Here is a 17643-nt window from a genome sequence, read left to right on the forward strand (position 1 = left end):
GGAGAGGGAAGAGGGGAGGGGCAAGATAGGGGTAGGGAATTCAGAGGTACAAACTATTATGCATAGAATAAGCTACAAGGATATATTGTACAACATGGGGAATATAGCCAATATTTTATAATTATAAATGGAGTATAACCTTTAAAAAAAAAAAAAACCTCTTTACTCCCCTCCCCCACCCCCACCCCCCAAAGAACACCACTTAACATCTCATGGAATGCTGCTGCTCTTACGGAAGAGCAGGACTCAAACTGGTGTGTGCACCACGGAGAGACCAGAGACTTTCCATGCGATGAGCAGATGAGAGTTTTGGGGGAATTGATTTATAAATCCAATTCCTCTTTCTCACTGCAATACTCTTTTCTTATATTTATTTATTTTATTTATTTTTTTTGGCTGTGTTGGGTCTTCGTTGCTGCGTGTGGGCTTTCTCTAGTTGCGGCGAGCAGGGGCTACTCTTCGTTGCGGTGCGAGGGCTTCTCATTGCGGTGGCTTCTCTTGTTGTGGGGCACACGCTCTAGGCACGCAGGCTTCAGTAGTTGTGGCACACGGGCTTAGTTGCTCCGTGGCATGTGGGATCTTCCCGGACCAGGACTTGAAGCTGTGTCCCCTGCATTGGCAGGCAGATTCTTAACCACTGCGCCACCAAGGAAGCTGAAATACTCTTTTCTAAATTCATCTGTCAGAGCAACAATCTGAGGTCAAAGGGTGGTGAATCTTCCTTCTTTCCACCGTTTCAGTCATGGGGTTCCCACCCATAATGAATCTTACTGGGACAAATACATTTTCCTGGGTTGCAAAACCTGGTCAAACAAAGGGATGATGTGAAGCTTTGGTGTTGGTGATGCCTCTCTTAATCAAAGCACCATAACCTGCCCCTACCCATCTCATTTGGAGGTGCATTTCCAATGAAACTTTATTTTTTATGTTTAGTATTTATCAAAAGTTTAATACTTGTACCCAAAATAATTAGAATGATAACTCACTCCAGAAGGAATTTTTTTAAGGATTGGAGATTTTGATCACTGGAATCATCTTTTAATTTAAATTTCAATATGTATGGATCCTTTGGTTATAGAGAATTATGATGGGTTGATCAAATAAAACATTTTCAAGCATAAAAACAGATATTAAGTTAAAGTTTCTGGATGTCATAGAATAGAGATACAATTTCAAGGAGAAAAAAGAATAATGTAGCAAGTCTGATTTTTTTTTAACATCTTTATTGGAGTATAATTGCTTTACAATGGTGTGTTAGTTTCTGCTGTATAACAAAGTGAATCAGCTATACATATACATATATCCCCATATCCCCTCCCTCTTGAGTCTCCCTCCCACCCTCCCTATCCCACCCCTCTAGATGGACACAAAGCACTGAGCTGATCTCCCTGTGCTATGTGGCTGCTTCCCACTAGCTATCTATTTACATTTGGTAGTGTATATATGTCCATACCACTCTCTCACTTCGTCCCAGCTTACCCTTACCCGTCCCCATGTCCTCAAGTCCATTCTCTACGTCTGCGTCTTTATTCCTGTCCTGCCCCTAGGTTCTTCAGAACCTTTTGTTTTTTAGATGCCATATATATGTGTTAGCATACGGTATTTGTTTTTATCTTTCTGACTTACTTCACTCTGTATGAGTCTCTAGGTCCATCCACCTCACTACAAATAACTCAATTTTGTTTCCTTTTATGGCTGAGTAATATTCCATTGTATATATGTGCCACATCTTCTTTATCCATTCATCTTTCAATGGACACTTAGGTTGCTTCCATGTCCTGGCTATTGTAAATAGAGCTGCAATGAACATTGTGGTACATGACTCTTTTTTTTTTTTTTTTTAACATCTTTATTGCAGTAAAATTGCTTTACAATGGTGTGTTAGTTTCTGCTTTATAACAAAAGTAAATCAGCTATACATATACATATATCCCCATATCTCCTCCCTCTTGCATCTCCCTCCCTCCCACCCTCCACATCCCACCCCTCTAGGTGGTCACAAAGCACCGAGATGATCTCCCTGTGCTATGCAGCTGCTTCCCACTAGCTATCAAGTTTTACATTTGGCAGTGTATATATGTACATACCACTCTCTCACTTCTTCCCAGCTTACCCTTCCCCCTCCCCATGTCCTCAAGTCCATTCTCTAGTAGGTCTGCGTCTTTATTCCCATCCTGCCCCTAGGTTCTTCATGACCTTTTTTTTTTTTTAGATTCCATACAATGTGTTAGCATACTGTATTAGTTTTTCTCTTTCTGACTTACTTCACTCTGTATGACAGTCTCTAGGTCCATCCACCTCACTACAAATAACTCAATTTTGTTCCTTTTATGGCTGAGTAATATTCCATTGTATAGATGTGCCACATCTTCTTTATCCATTCATCTGTCGATGGACACTTAGGTTGCTTCCATGTCCTGGCTATTGTAAATAGAGCTGCAATGAACATTGTGGTACATGACTCTTTTTGAATTATGGTTTTCTCAGGGTATATGCCCAATAGTGGGATTGCTGGGTCATATGGTAGTTCTATTTTTAGTTTTTTAAGGAACCTCCATACTGTTCTCCATAGTGGCTGTATCAATTTACATTCCCATCAACAGTGCAAGAGGGTTCCTTTTCTCCACACCCTCTCCAGCATTTATTGTTTGTAGATTTTTCGATGATGGCCATTCTGACCGGTGTGAGGTGATACCTCATTGTAGTTTTGATTTGCATTTCTCTAATGATTAGTGATGTTGAGCATCCTTTCATGTGTTTGTTGGCAATCTGTGTATCTTCTTTGGAGAAATATCGATTTAGGTCTTCTGCCCATTTTTGGATCGGGTTGTTTGTTTTTTTGACATTGAGCTGAATGAGCTGTTTATAGATTTTGGAGATTAATCCTTTGTCAGCTGCTTCGTTTGCAAAATTTTCTCCCATTCTGAGGGTTGTCTTTTTGTCTTGTTTATGGCGGCAGCTCTAATTTTTAAAGGAGAGCTTGCTCCTGTCATTTTAAAATGGACAATAATGGATGTTGTATCACTGTGGTATGTGGTATGTACACTGGACACTTTTAAAAGAATAATTTAACACGTTGATTTTAAAGTATCAATATTTATAATATCTAGACATTTAATCTACTTAGAAATTCTAACTATTTAACCATAAGGTGAAAAATACTTGCTGTCAAGTTAAAAAATATGCAAGGAGGTACTAGCTTTTCAAAATTCTTATGGGGCTGTAAGAGCAAAAGGTGTGATGACCACTGCTCTGGAGAAAACTTTTGGGAATGCTGGTGGTGAAAAGAGCAGGGTTTGGAATCTGGCTAGCAGGGAAGCCTTGGTTAAAAACACCAGCTTCACCCAGCTCTTAGGGTTAAAGCCATGAAGTGCCTGGCACAGAGCCAGTGCTTTCTCATTCAACAACAGCTGCCATGGGCCACCAATGCACTGGGCTTGGGACGTCCAGTGGGGCTTGGACACATATCCCTGCTCCCACAGAGCTTACATTCCAGTGGACACACAGTTGATGCGTTGCTTCTGTGTAAATGCATGTGTGCTGCATTTCCAGAGAACGTCTTCAAATACCTTCTTCTCAAGCAGTTTTTAGGAGTTGTGTCTACAAAGAAATGACTCATTTTTTGATATTCCAGAACAGATCCATCTAGATTCCATTGTTCCCATCAAAATAATCACCTAAGGAGGCATACACTTATTTTGGTGACAGAGCCAAAGCTCAAAGTCTTTAAGTTTCTCCTGTGGAACTGATTTCAAAGCATACAGCACAATCTTTTAAACATCCTTAATGCTGGTAAATATTTCTTTGGGGAAGAGGAATTTGATGTTTTTGGAACAAAGGTTATTTACACAAAGGTCTGGGTGACCATGGTAGATGATCAGACCGGGCAGTAATATTATTTGTCTCAAACTCTGGAAGGGCATAAATCTCACCATAAGGAAAAGTCAAGAATTACTGTTTATTCCCTTCACACTGAAGCTGAAGGGAAAATCCTGGCTGTATCAGGGTCACTTGCTCCGAAGTTGCTTAAAGAGTCTATGGTCTCAGACTTTTAGGAGAGAGCTTCCTGGGGCTGTGGGAGACCCGTGGTGCCTGCTGCTTTAGTTCTGCTGATCCCACTTTAGTGACCCCACTCCAGGCCGTGACCCTGCGGCTTACAGCTGGAAGAGGTCCGTGAGCAGAAGTAGCTGTCCTGGAAAGACCCAGGGCCTAGGGAGCAAGGCTGGGCTGGGAGGGAGAGAGTCAGTCCATGAGGGGATATGCGGGTGGAGGAAGTGCTGGGTCGTATGTCTGAATTGTGTTTAAGTGTTTACTGAGTCCGTGTCTGCAAGACCTAAGCACCAGGGATTAATGGCATTCCACTGAGGGGATGGGTCTGAGGTGGGCAGAGGGGGTGGGATATGAGTTGGGGAGGGGCCAGACAGGATTGCAAAAGCTAGTATGTGGGGCTTCCCTGGTGGCGCAGTGGTTGAGAGTCTGCCTGCCAACGCAGGGGACACAGGTTCCAGCCCTGGTCTGGGAAGATCCCACATGCTGCGGAGCAACTAGGCCCGTGAGCCACAATTACTGAGCCTGCGCGTCTGGAGCCTGTGCTCCGCAACAAGAGAGGCCGCGATAATGAGAGGCCCGCGCACCGCGATGAAGAGTGGCCCCCACTTGCCGCAACTAGAGAAAGCCCTCGCACAGAAACGAAGACCCAACACAGCCATAAATAAATAAATAAATAAATAAATAAACCCAAAGTTTAAAAAAAAAAAAAAAAGAAGCTAGTATGTGTGGCCACCTGTCTGTCAATGCTGCCTGTCACTTCCATGTAGCCACAGAGCACTGGACTAAAACGCTAGGGATCCTAGAGCCATCAGTTCTCAAAGGAAAATTTATTCTTCTGCAGTACTACTCTGGCATTTAACTTAACAAACACCATTCCATCCCTGTGCCCAGAACTGAGTTAGGTGCTGTAGGAGATGTTGTCTCTGTCCTCCAGCGACTTGAATGTCCTTGGGAAGATAAGAACGATGCACACACGTACTGCTGACTGTCAAGTATCAGTTCCAGCTAACTGGTGACTTCATGGAGTATTCGATCCAATCTAAGACACCATCGATTATAAGATGCCTTTTATGCTCTTAAGAAAGAAGAAAATGCTGCCAATTAGACTGCAAATGATTGCTTTCTTATTGCTTAGAATTTTTATTTTATACTTATTGAAAGATCCCTTTTAGACTTACTTGTACACAGTGTTATTGCTTTTAACATATATTGTTATCATTCGTTCATAGAGTGGAAAGTAACGGGGAAATAAAGTGGCTTTGGTTTTTCTAAGCTTCCTCACATTCAGGGTACTTCTGTACTCAGCTGAAGCATCTTTGCTTGGAATTGTTTATGTCTGTGTTTCCCACAAAATGTGGTTCTGTGTGCCATTGAGAACATTGGTGAGCAACATTTCTTACAAGAGTACTCATGACTTTTATTCCAAATCTCTCTCCTATTGTGTAAACTGATGTACACATAGGTAATGCAACCACAGCACAACTACCACCTGGCAACAGTGACTATAAGACACATCCCAATTTCCAAGATATCAAACATGAAAAAAAATACATCTTAGACTCAATGAAATATGAATTCTGAGACTCAGTCAAAAAATACTACCATGATCAACCACCCAGGTCTGTCCTAAGAATAGGGCTGGCATTGGTGCTACATTCTTATCATTAAGCAATAATTTCCTCCTGTAAATTTGCAAAACTGAATAGTTTCCTGTGCAATAATCATTGGAGGGAGTTCTTTGTGAGCAAATAGAGTCAAGGAGGCTTTTTGCATGAACTAAGTCAAAAGTGTGAGATTTGGCCCGGACACGAGGAGACCACGTCTAGAGAGGAAAGAGCGCAATTTAAAAGGTTCAAGAGGGTAAACAAGCATGTCATGTGGCGAGCACAGTGGAGTAACCAGGCTGGGGTGGGGTTTCATAAAAGAGTCGTGGGGTATGAAGGCATGAATTTTTGCTGTAAGAACATAAGTTCAAGTTAGTATGTTTTACTGGTAGAAACATAATAAACAGTTCTAGTATTTCTATAACTTTTATTTCTTTTCTTACCATAGGTCCTGATGTTTTTAGTTCAAAGAACCTTGCCCTTCAAGCCCAGAAGAAGATTTTGAGCAAAATAGCCAGTAAAACTGTGGCCAACATGCTGATTGATGACACCAGCAGCGAGATCTTTGATGAGCTCTACAAAGTCACCAAAGAGCACACACACAACAAGAAGGAAGCCCACAAGATCATGAAAGACTTAATCAAGGTGGCGATCAAAATTGGGATCCTCTACCGGAACAACCAGTTCAGCCAGGAGGAAGCTGTTATTGTGGAGAAGCTCAGGAAGAAACTGAACCAGACCGCCATGACAATCGTCAGCTTCTATGAGGTAGAATACACCTTCGATAGAAATGTGCTCTCCAAGCTCCTACATGAGTGCAAGGACCTGGTGCATGAACTGGTACAGCGACACCTGACACCCAGGACCCACGGGCGCATCAACCATGTCTTCAACCACTTTGCCGATATGGAGTTCCTCTCCACCCTTTATAGCCTGGATGGAGACTGTAGGCCCAACCTCAAGAGGATTTGTGAGGGAATCAATAAATTGCTAGATGAGAAAGTCCTCTGAATGCCTTCCCTCCTCCTGGACTTGGCTGCATTCATGTTACAGCACCCAGCGTGTTCCAGGTGAGAATTAGGAAAACAAGAAGAAACCCTTGTCAAAGATGCCCATGTTCTGTCCTGTTCATCCCTCTGATGTTGATGCTAGATTGAGCTCAGGTGTGTTTATCACCTAAGCTCTCTGCTGAGGTCTGTACTTCAATCTCCTTTGTTTGCAAGCCCAAAGGACATCTCATCTATTCTAAGCAGAAAAGCTGCTCTGCTCATCTAGGTGGGCCCAGTTCATCTTGTGGAGTGGAAGGAGCCCTGGACCAGGGGTCAGAGGACATGGGTTTGGTTCCCAGCTCCATCAGTTACAATTTTGTCCTCTGGATCCTGGAACCATCATGCCCACCTGCCTACCTCCCAGGGCTGCTGTGAGGATCAAATGAGATTATGTTCATGCTTTTAAAAACTCTAATAAAAGGTCTTACTAGTTTCTCTTTGGCATGTGGCAGGGATCAACCTGGATCTAGACTATTAAGCAGCAGAGAAAAGAACAATAGTTTCTAATGGGCTGGGTTTGCAATTTGTCTCTAGATGTGCTGTTTCAAACAAAATAAAAATGAATCCAAAGGTGTGAAAAAGTATAGCTGCAAATTGGAAAAATGTTTTTCAAGAGCTGTGTTTTTTAGGTCTTAGATGTGCAGGTTTATGGTCCTGCAGAGGGAAACCTTCTGGGGGCAGAGGGGGAGAGTGGAGAGAGAGTTTCCCACCCATCATGCAGAAGCAGAGAAGAACTGTGCTCCCCCTGCCCCTGCAGGACTGGCCTCTCCCCATCTGAGGGGCACCATCCGGGAGGCACGGGGAAGGTTTATGCTGGCATGCGCAGGAGAGCTGGGCAGAATGAAGCCCTATCCGTCTTTCTTGGTCTTTCACAGTCATTCTGTGCTGTTTTCTCTGGTTTGTTAATAAATTGAAATTACCCTTCAAATAAGAAGTTTTGGAGTTGTGATTCAAAAATCAAATTCCTTGGAGTTAGATACAGTGTTAGGAATAATGGGATTAAAAGGAAGAAGACAATGAAGAGTAAGAGCTTTGCACTTAGACCCTAAGGGAAAGTAGCCCTTGGGGGAGCACGTATAGGATGGAGCCTGTGCCCCTGGTTAGTGGGGAGCTAGTTCATGGACACTGTGACCGCCTTCTCTGAATGTCTCAAAGCCTCGCTTTCACACAAAATATTTAATGCCTTATAATGTTGTCTGGAGGACACCACCTTAAGAGACTTGCCCTTCCAGCATCACCTCCTGTCCTGTTATGCTTCTCCTGTATCTGATGATAATGCAAAAATACTATATTAGCTCAGCCCCATGGTTCATCCCACCCCATGGCCTCTCTCTAGCAGGAGCATCAAGAGATGGTTTGTGGGAGGGTGTGAAAAGTTGGCCACTGAACCTGCTGTGGCCATTCAGCCCCAACTGGCTCCCATGTCAACATCAGTATAAAGTATCCTGTTAAGTTCTTCAGCCACCAGTATTCAAAATTACTTCACAGGAAGGATGTCCAGTGGGGAATAGGGAATAGTTAAGTCAGCCCCTGTCTCCATGTTTGACCAACATGGCCCAGCCCCTTCTCACAGTCCCAGGGACGGAACAGTGATGCCCTGTGCACATCTGGGCTGGGGAGGTTGTTGGTCATTTAGGCAGCGCCTGTGGAAGCTACGGGCGACAGGCTCCTACCTGCCCACCTGCCACCAGGCAGCAAGCAGCCCAGCCGTAGCCGAATTTTCACATACAGAGTCCTCCTCAATGCCTGTGTTGGTGTACTTGTCTGATGAAGGACCGCTTTCTAGTATGATGGATGGTTCTAGAAGCAGGTTCTTTTTTCACTAAGTATGTGGACCTACCCAGAGAACTCAGCCCTGCCAAAGGAATGGGTGGAACTGTCTCCTGTCCATCTGAGACACAGCAGGGAAGAAGGCAGGATCCCCAGCCAAAGAGGATTGCGGGTTCTCCCCTCTCCACAGGTCACAGCACAGTGGGAGGTTCTGAGCCTCGAGCCGCTGAAGGAATGGGGTGCAATGACGGTGTGGACCAAAACGATCTACCACCTTAGGCTTCCCCACTGAGGCAGCCAAAGGGCGCTCTACCACGAGGCCAGCGGGGTGTGTCTCCATTGTATCAACAGTAGCGAAGGGAACCTGGGTTACCCAGGCACAATTAACCCACCACGCCTCTAAAAAGTCAACACCTATCCCGTGTATGCCTTTCAAATATACCGCTGGCATGTAAATTCAAGTGATGACTGAGTTTCATGGGCCAACAGAAAAGCTTACAAATTTCAAATATTTTACATAACAATCTAGTGGCCAAGGAATCTCATTATTGGTTTATCCTGAAGACTCTAACCACATCACTTAGTGCCCCTAAAAAGCTGTTTTGGTTGAAAACAATGTGACAGATGCCAGCAGATGCTTATAAAAATAAGACTCTGTGATGTACGTTTGTGCTTAGAACTCTGTACTACATTTTCGATAGTGAAAACCCACAAAAGCAAAGTTACAATATCTACATGTAGGTGGCACCTTAAAGAAACCGATTTCAAAAGAAGCAACAGTACTAAAACACTCACTTGCTCAAGCCCCACGCAAACTTCAGAGAGCAATACCTGGCTCAGCAAGCCAAGGGCAGAGACAGGACCCACTCTTTAAGGGTTGGGGGCGTGGCAGGAGCAATTTCATCTGGAAACATCACTGAGTCTTCCACCATCCCTGAGCACTCAGCTCTGTCCCCAGGGGAGGACACCAGGGACTTGTGCTGAAGTTTCCACCCATCCCTGGTTGTGTCCTTCTTCGTGTGTTTGAACCCTACAGAATCACATTCCCTGCTGGCTGTGCCTGCCACGTGTCTGTTATCACTCTTCTTCCCTGTGTTTGCATTTGTGAGTCTTGACACCCTCAGCAACTCCAGGTCTCTGCTCAGTGACAAATCCAAATGAAAAGACTTCGCCATCTGTACTTCTCCTCCAAACTCCCATCTCACCCATCTGTACAGTTTTCAGAAGCAAATCAGTACATTCATTGGCTGCTCCAATGAACTTCTTGTAACCATTTATATAAAAAAAGAAAGGAGCTCAAATCAGGCCTACGCACCCTCTGCCCCAATATTTTGGGGGCTTTTTAAAAAAATTCAACATGGTCCCAGATGTCAAGAGCAAAACCAATCAGTGAAAATTCTAGATCAGCCAACTCTGGCTGCGAAGACATTGCATTAGCAGGAACTGTCCAGGAATGGAATGGGATGTTGACAATAGAGTCATGAATCAGATCCTTTGAAGAAAGGGTTTCCAAGGCCCTCCCAACTCAGAACTGTGTGGTCAGTGGGTTTCCTTTGTTTAGTGTGATCCTGCTATAGGGCCACAGCTCAAACCAGGCCACCTCTTGCTCTTTCCTTAGAGGGAGGCCTTGCTTGATAGGGGAAAGACTCTTCTACAATCCTGTTCCTCAAAATGGCATCTGGAAATCCCTGAAAGTTCTGGGGGAGCAGGGGTGAGCTGGAGTGGGTTAAAGTCCATGAGTTCTAAAAGGAGTTTTTAAATTTTTGTTTCATTCTGACAACTTAAAAAAAAAAAAAAATCAATATCAGGGACTTCCCTTGTAGTCCAGCAGTTAAGACTCTGCGCTCCCAATGCAGGGGGCCCGGGTTCGATCCCTGGTCAGGGAACTAGACCCCGCATGCCGCTATTAAAGATCCCGCACACTGCAACAAAGATCCTGCACGCAGCAAAGAAGATCGCGCGTGCCGCAACTAAGACCCGGCGCAACCAAATAAATAAATATTTTTTTTAAAATATCAAAATCAGCCTCAGTACCTTCTGAGTCACATACGGATGACTACCTTATAGCCACGTGGTGCCATCTGTCTTCAGGGTCCGAGTTTCTCTTTGTGTTTACACTGTTGTTCATGCTGATTGATCAAGAAAAGAAAAGAATTTAACTTAATGCGTTTCTCTAACTAGGCCTGGGCATCCCCTAGGGGTCTGCAGGCATAGCTTGGGCGTCCATGAGTTCTTCATTTTGAGAAATGTTGCTACAACATATGAAAGTATAGACTTGCAGAGAATGAATGAGTGTCACCCTGTCCTTGACGGTGACTCATTTTTTGGGGCTCAAAGGTTGAGGGGTGAACCTGTGTCTGGGGGACACATAGGCCTTCTACAGAAAGAGGTGGGATCCCACATGTCCTGCCTTCCCTTTGAAAACTGGCCAGAAAAAGCTACCATAAGTAATCAAAGAATTGACCAACCCATCCTGGCAATTCTGATAATAAATCTCAAAGCACAAGAGAGGCCATCACTGGACACACCAGGCACTACTCCTCCCAAGGAAGGGAAGAGTGGAGAAAACTTGCAAAACCTCCTTGTGAAGAAAAGTCACCTGCACCTGCTCATACTCTCCCAATCCAGCAGCACCTGTTGGAGTGCAGAGGTCCAGGCGTCAGTTGTGTGGTCCCAGGATCCCAGGAGCTTATTTCTTGTCTGAACGTAAGGCACGTGACACTCAGAATTCCTCCCAGTGTCAGAAGAAGGAGTGGTCAGCCAGAGCAAGCTCTCTTTCACACCTTACCTCCAGCACTGGTATATTCTCATTATATTGGTATAGTGGTATATTCATATATTCCTCAGTGACACTACTAACCTGTCCTTTCCCTACCTTGTCCTTTCTTTGCTGAGCTGGGGCAGGTCTCTACAGAGGAGAGCTCTGGCCACTCACCCAGGAAGCTGGAGCTTGGGCAGCCAGGGTCCCCCAGGCTGTGGTATAGAGCTCCTCTTGCTGACTCTAAGGCCTTTCTGGACCAGCTCCTGGGACAAGGGAGTCTGGGGTTTGGCTCCGCCTTAAGGAGGAGCTGGGTGGGAGCCAGAGCTTGGCACAGAGCGAGTGCAGAGGCTAGCAAGGAAGCCGCAATTAGCCTACTTTATGGAGGGAGAGAGCACTCTTCCAGCCTCTGTCACTTGTGAAGGAAGAGCTTGTGGGCTGGTCCCTGGGGGGTAAGTGGGGTCCTTCCAACTGTCAGAGCAGCAGCTTCCCTGCTGAGAGAGTCATACTTCCTCAGTGATAGGATGGGGCTACCCCTGCTCTGTGATTCAGAAACAGTTACAACTTGATTTTAGAAACAGGATGTTGAGTTTGGGTTTGGGGAGACCAGGGAGATGAGTATTTTGGGTTTTATTTTCTTTTCAGCTTTCATAGGCAGCAGAAGGTATAGAATATGAAACAAGCCATGAGTCAGGAGGTTTAGTCTCAGCTTGCCCAATACCTGGTGATTTCCTTATATCAATACTTCACTTCTCTGGGCCTGTTTCCTCAACTGTAAAAACAGAGAGTTGCACAAGGTCTCTAAGAATCCTTCCAGTTCCAAAATTTCACATTCCGAGCATCATAAGAGGGAAGAAGCTCTGCGCATTTCTATATTGTATGTTTCTTAGAAGTGAAGCTATTCATTATTCAAATGAAGCAATACTTCCAAATGGACTGAGAAATGACACCTCAATGATTCCCTTCAAGATCTTTGAGTACAGAAAGTAAAAACAAAAACAAAAACAGACAATCAAAAAACCAAGGAATAAACCTAACCAAGGAGGCAAAAGACCTATATGCTGAAAACTATAAAACACTGATAAAGAAAATTCAAGACAACTAACACAATATTGTAAATCAACTACACTCCAATAAAAATTTAAAAAAGAAAGAGGGTCTTCCCTGGTGGCGTGGTGGTTGTGAATCCGCCCGCCAATTCAGGGGACATGGGTTCCATCCCTCGTCCGGGAAGATCCCACATGCCGTGGAGCAACTAAGCCCGTGAGCCACAACTACTGAGCCTGTGCTCTAGAGCCCATGAGCCACAACTACTGAGCCCGTGTGCCACAACTACTGAAGGCCACGTGTCTAGAGCCTGTGCTCCACAACGAGAGAAGCCACTGCAATGAGAAGCCCACGCACCGCAACAAAGAGTAGTCCCCATTTGCCACAACTAGAGAAAGCCCACACGCAGCAATGAAGACCCAACACAGCCAAAAATAAATAAATAAAATAAATAAATTTATATTAAAAAAAAAGTAAACCAAGAAATTAAAAAAAATTAACTAATTTAAAAAAAAGAAAGAAAATTGAAGACAATTCAAAGAAATGGAAAGATATTCCATGCTCTTGGATTGGAAGAATTAATATTGTTTAAATGGCCATACTACCAAAAGCAATCTACAGAGTTAATGCAATCCCTATCAAAATACCCATAACATTTTTCACAGAACTAGAATAAATAATCCTGAAATTTATATAGAACCACAAAGGCCCAGAATTGCCAAAGCAATCCTGAGGAAAAAGAACAAAGCTGGAGGCCAACCCCTTCCAGACATCAGACTATACTACAAAGCTATAGTAATCAAAACAGTGTGGTACTGGCACAAAAACAGACACACAGTTCAATGGAATAAAATAGAGAACCCAGAAATAAACCCACATACCTACGGTCAATTAATCTACAACAAAGGAGAGAAGAATATACAATGGAGAAAAGACAGTCTCTTCAACAAGTGGTGTTGGGAAAATTGGACAGCTATGTGTAAATCAATGAAATTAGAACACTCCCTCAAGCTATATACAAAAATAAACTCAAAATGGTTTAAAGACCTAAATATAAGACATGACATCATAAAACTCCTAAAAGAGAACATAGGCAAAACATTCTCTGACATAAATTGTAGCAATATTTTCTTAGATCAGTCTCCCAAGGCAAAAGAAATAAAAGCAAAAATAAACAAGTGGGACATAATTAAACTTACAAGCTTTTGCACAGCAAAGGAAACCTTCAACAAAATGAAAAGACAACCTACAGAATAGGAGAAAATATTTGCAAATGATGAGGCCTACTAGGGGTTAATGGACCTAGAGAATATTATGCTTAGTGAAATAAGTCAGACAGAGAAAGACAAATACTATATGATACCACTCATATGTGTAATCTAAAAAATAATACAGGGCTTCCCTGGTGGCGCAGTGGTTAAGGATCCGCCTGCCAATGCAGGGGACATGGGTTCAAGCCCTGGTCCGGGAAGATCCCACATGCCGCGGAGCAACTAAGCCCGTGCGCCACAACTACTGAGCCAGCGCTCTAGAGCCCGCAAGCCACAACTACTGAAGCCTGCACACCTAGAGCCCGTGCTCCACAACAAGAGAAGCCACCACAATTAGAAGCCCACGCAACACCACAAGGAAGAGTAGCCCCCACTCTCTGCAACTAAAGAAAGCCCGCACGCAGCAACGAAGACCCAATGCAGCCAAAAATAAAAATAAATTAAAAAATTAAATTTTTAAAAATTAAAAATAATACAAATGAATGTATATACAAAACAGAAACAGACTCACAGACATAGAAAACAAATTTATGGTTACCAAAGGGGAGAGGGAGGGTGGGAGGGACAAATTAGGGGTATGGGTTTAAGAGATACAAACTACTATACATAAAATAGATAAGGAACAAGGACTTACTGTATACCACAGGGAATTATATTCAATATCTTGTAATAACCTATAATGGAATATAATCTGCAAAACAAACAAAACTGAATCACTGTGCTGTACACCTGAAACTAACACAATACTGTAAATCAACTACAGTTCAATTTAAAAAAAAGATTTTTGACTGTAGATCTAAATTCGTGATTTCAGAAGGGAAAAGCTTTAAGCCAGAAAATGCAAGGTAAAAACCACAAAGACCAGTGAACTGCACAATGTGGGCCCAGGTAGCCAGCCAGTCACCAGCTTAGCAGGGGCCCACTGCTATTCAATGTTAGGACTGATCTTTTACTAAGACATACATTTCAAGCTGAAACGTGTCCAACTCCAGTAATGTATCTCTGTAGAGATAACAGGGTAATATGCAAAGTCATGAATAAGTCATTACCGATTTGAGTCAAATATCATGGGAAACTATCAGAATTATTTTAAAATATATTAATAAAGCCATTCCCCCAACAAATGGGACATTTTATGGAATTCTCAAAACCTTCCCCCGCATTGTTTGAATAATCTTTAATACATATCTTCACCAAGATATTCCATGCACCTTGGTGTTGCGAACTCACCTTTTTATTTTTATTTATTTTTTTAGGCATTTTATTTTAAATATAGCAGTGTGTAAATGTCAATCCCAAACTCCCAGTCTATCCCTCCCTCCCACCCTTCCCCACTGGTAACCATAAGTTCATTCTCTAAGTCTGTGAACTCACCTTTTTAAAAATAGCTTTATTGAAATATAATTCACGTAACATACAATCCACCTATTTAAAGTGTAGAATTCAGTGGCTTTGGGTATATTCACAGTTTTGTGCAACCATACCCACAGTCAATTTTACAACATTTTCATCACCTCAAAAAGAAACCTGGTACCCTTTAGCTATCACCTCCCAACCCCAACTCACCTTACTAGCAATATAAAAGTGGCTCACCCCTCCCCCACCAAATATCATAAACAATAATTTCTCAATATTGGAATTGCCCTATGATTGTAGATTCAGAGCAAACAAATCCTGATGACACCCATGACTAAGACTCATTATGCTGAACCAGGTTGAGCCTCAAGCATCCTCTGTGTTGAAGACAAGCCTCATCAGCCTCTGCATGGGGGGAAGGGGGGCGGATTCAGCTAAGTGTAAGGAAGAGTGGGTACGGAAGTCTCCAAATAGTATTGTAGAACCATCTATTTCTCTCTTTGATTCTATCAGGTTTTGCTTCACGGCTTTTGATGGTCTGCTATTAAGTTCATAAATGTTTATAATTGTCATATCTTCTTGCTGTACTGAACCTTTTATCAATATACAATGTCCTTCTTTGTCTCTTGTAACATTTTTGAATTTGAAATCTATTTTGTCTGATATTAGTATAGCCACTCCTGCTCTGTTTTGGTTCCTATTTGCATGAAGTATCTTTTTCCATCCTTTCACTTTCAACGTATTTGTGTCTTTGGATCTGAAGTGAGTCTTTTGTAAACAGCATATAGTTGGATCATGTGTTTTTATCCATTCTGCCAATCTCTGTCTTTTGATTGGAGAGTTTAATCTATTTACATTTAAAGTAGTTACTGATAAGGAGGGACTTACTTCTGTCCTTTTGCTACTTGTTTTCTATATGCCTTATAGCTTTTTGTCCCTCATTTCCTGCATTTCTTTCTTCTTTTGTGTTTAGCTGATATTTTGTAGTGAAATGTTAAAATTCTTTCTCATTTCCTTTTGTGTATAACTATTTTCTTTGTGGTTACCCTGGGGATTACATTTGACATCCTAAAGTTATAATGCTCTAATTTGAATTTATACCAGTTTAACTTCAATAACATACAAAAACTCTGCTCCTTTACAGCTCTGACCCCACCCCTTTCAGTCGTTGATGTCATAAAATGACATCTTTATGCATTGTGTCCCCCAAAACATAAACAAATAATTCTTTTAAATGTACTAGTCCTTAAATCATGTAGAAAACAAAAAGCGGAGTTACAAATTATTGTTACATTAATATTAGCTTTTATAATTGCCCATGTATTTACTGCTTTTGAGATCTTTACTTCTTCATACAGCTTCAAGTTACTGCCTAGTGTCTTTTTTTTTTTTTTTTTTTGGCTGCCTTGGGTCTTCGTTGCTGTGTGTGGGCTTTCTTTAGTTGCAGTGAGCAGGGGCTACTCTTCATTGCGGTGCACGGGCTTCTCATTGCGGTGGCTTCTCTTGTTGCAGAGCAACAAGGGCTTACTGAAGCACATGGGCTTCAGTAATTGCGGCTCGCAGGCTCTAGAGCGCAGGCTCAGTAGTTGTGGCACACGGGCTTAGTTGCTCCGCAGCATGTGGGATCTTCCCAGTCCAGGGCTCGAACCTGTGTCCCCTGCATTGGCAGGCATATTCTTAACCACTGTGCCACCAGGGAAGCCCTGCCTAGTGTCTTTTAATTTCACCCTGCAGGACTCCCTTGAGCATTTCTTCCAGGGCAGGTCTAGTGGTAACAAACTCCCTTAGCTTTTGTTTTTCTGGGAACGTCTTAATTTCTCCCTCACTTCTAAAGGAAAGTTTAGCCAGATATAGGATCCTTGGATGATGATTTTTTGTTGAAAACTGGACATTTGAATCTAATAATGTGTTAACTTTGGAAATCAGGTTTTCCCCTTTCCCAGAGTTTGCTGGATTTTGTTGTTTTTGTTGTTGTTGTTGTTTTATTGTCATAGGCTGTCTCTGTGCCAAGCCTGAGCTATAAACCTAAGGTATTCTCAGGTCCTTTCTGAGCTTGCACTTTTCCCTGGGCATGCATAGTCACTTTCTAATTTTCCCCATATATGAAGGTGATTTTGAATGTCCTTGTCTTTGATACCTGGCTCCCAAAAAGGAAAAAAGAGAAATATGAAGAGGGGAAGGTGCCAGTTCTCTAAATCCCCTAGAAGTCACATCAGCTGGAAGATGAGGGACTTACAGCAATGGTGGGAGGTACGACAATGATCACCTGCACCTCTGTGATCAGAAGGAGCAATCAGTGATCAGAGCATAGATCCCCGATATTTGGAAGACAGGGTCCTTTTTGCCCACCTTGGTTCCTGCAAGCTGTACGTAAGATGCTACAGGGATGTGCGCACAGCTGCCTGCCACGTGGCTGGGGATAGGGAATGGGTAGCTACTACTGTGCTAAGAGCGGAAATTGACCAAAATTAACCTTCCAAGTCTTCCCCTGGAAGTGACAAGCCTTATTCAATAAACTCCAGAGTTCCAAAATAGTTATGTAAGACAAATTCTGCCAGTGCGATTGTTATTCTAGGTGAGGAAACACATTTCCTGTTGCTTCTTACTCCACTACCTTCCCAGAATCCTCCTTGGCACATTCACCCTTGGGTCCCCTGTCTGTTCACCCCATGCCCTAGCACATCTATACAAGTAGGACCTCCAGTTTTCCTGTTCCACCCCCTACCTGGGTGTTCAGA

At 43.0% G+C, this 17643-nt stretch overlaps 1 protein-coding gene across 1 annotated transcript in view; it reads left to right on the forward strand.

Moving 5' to 3' along the window:
• The window catches only part of TNFAIP8L3 (TNF alpha induced protein 8 like 3), a 50395-nt gene extending 42801 nt beyond the window's left edge, over positions 1–7594 (forward strand). The window contains 1 exon segment of the mRNA XM_059915196.1: positions 6103–7594. Coding sequence (XP_059771179.1) covers positions 6103–6665 — 563 coding nt within the window. The 3' untranslated portion in view covers positions 6666–7594.
• Positions 7595–17643: the final 10049 nt, after the last annotated feature.

Source organism: Balaenoptera ricei, chromosome 2 (genome assembly GCF_028023285.1).
Source record: "Balaenoptera ricei isolate mBalRic1 chromosome 2, mBalRic1.hap2, whole genome shotgun sequence".
Taxonomy (NCBI): domain Eukaryota; kingdom Metazoa; phylum Chordata; class Mammalia; order Artiodactyla; family Balaenopteridae; genus Balaenoptera; species Balaenoptera ricei.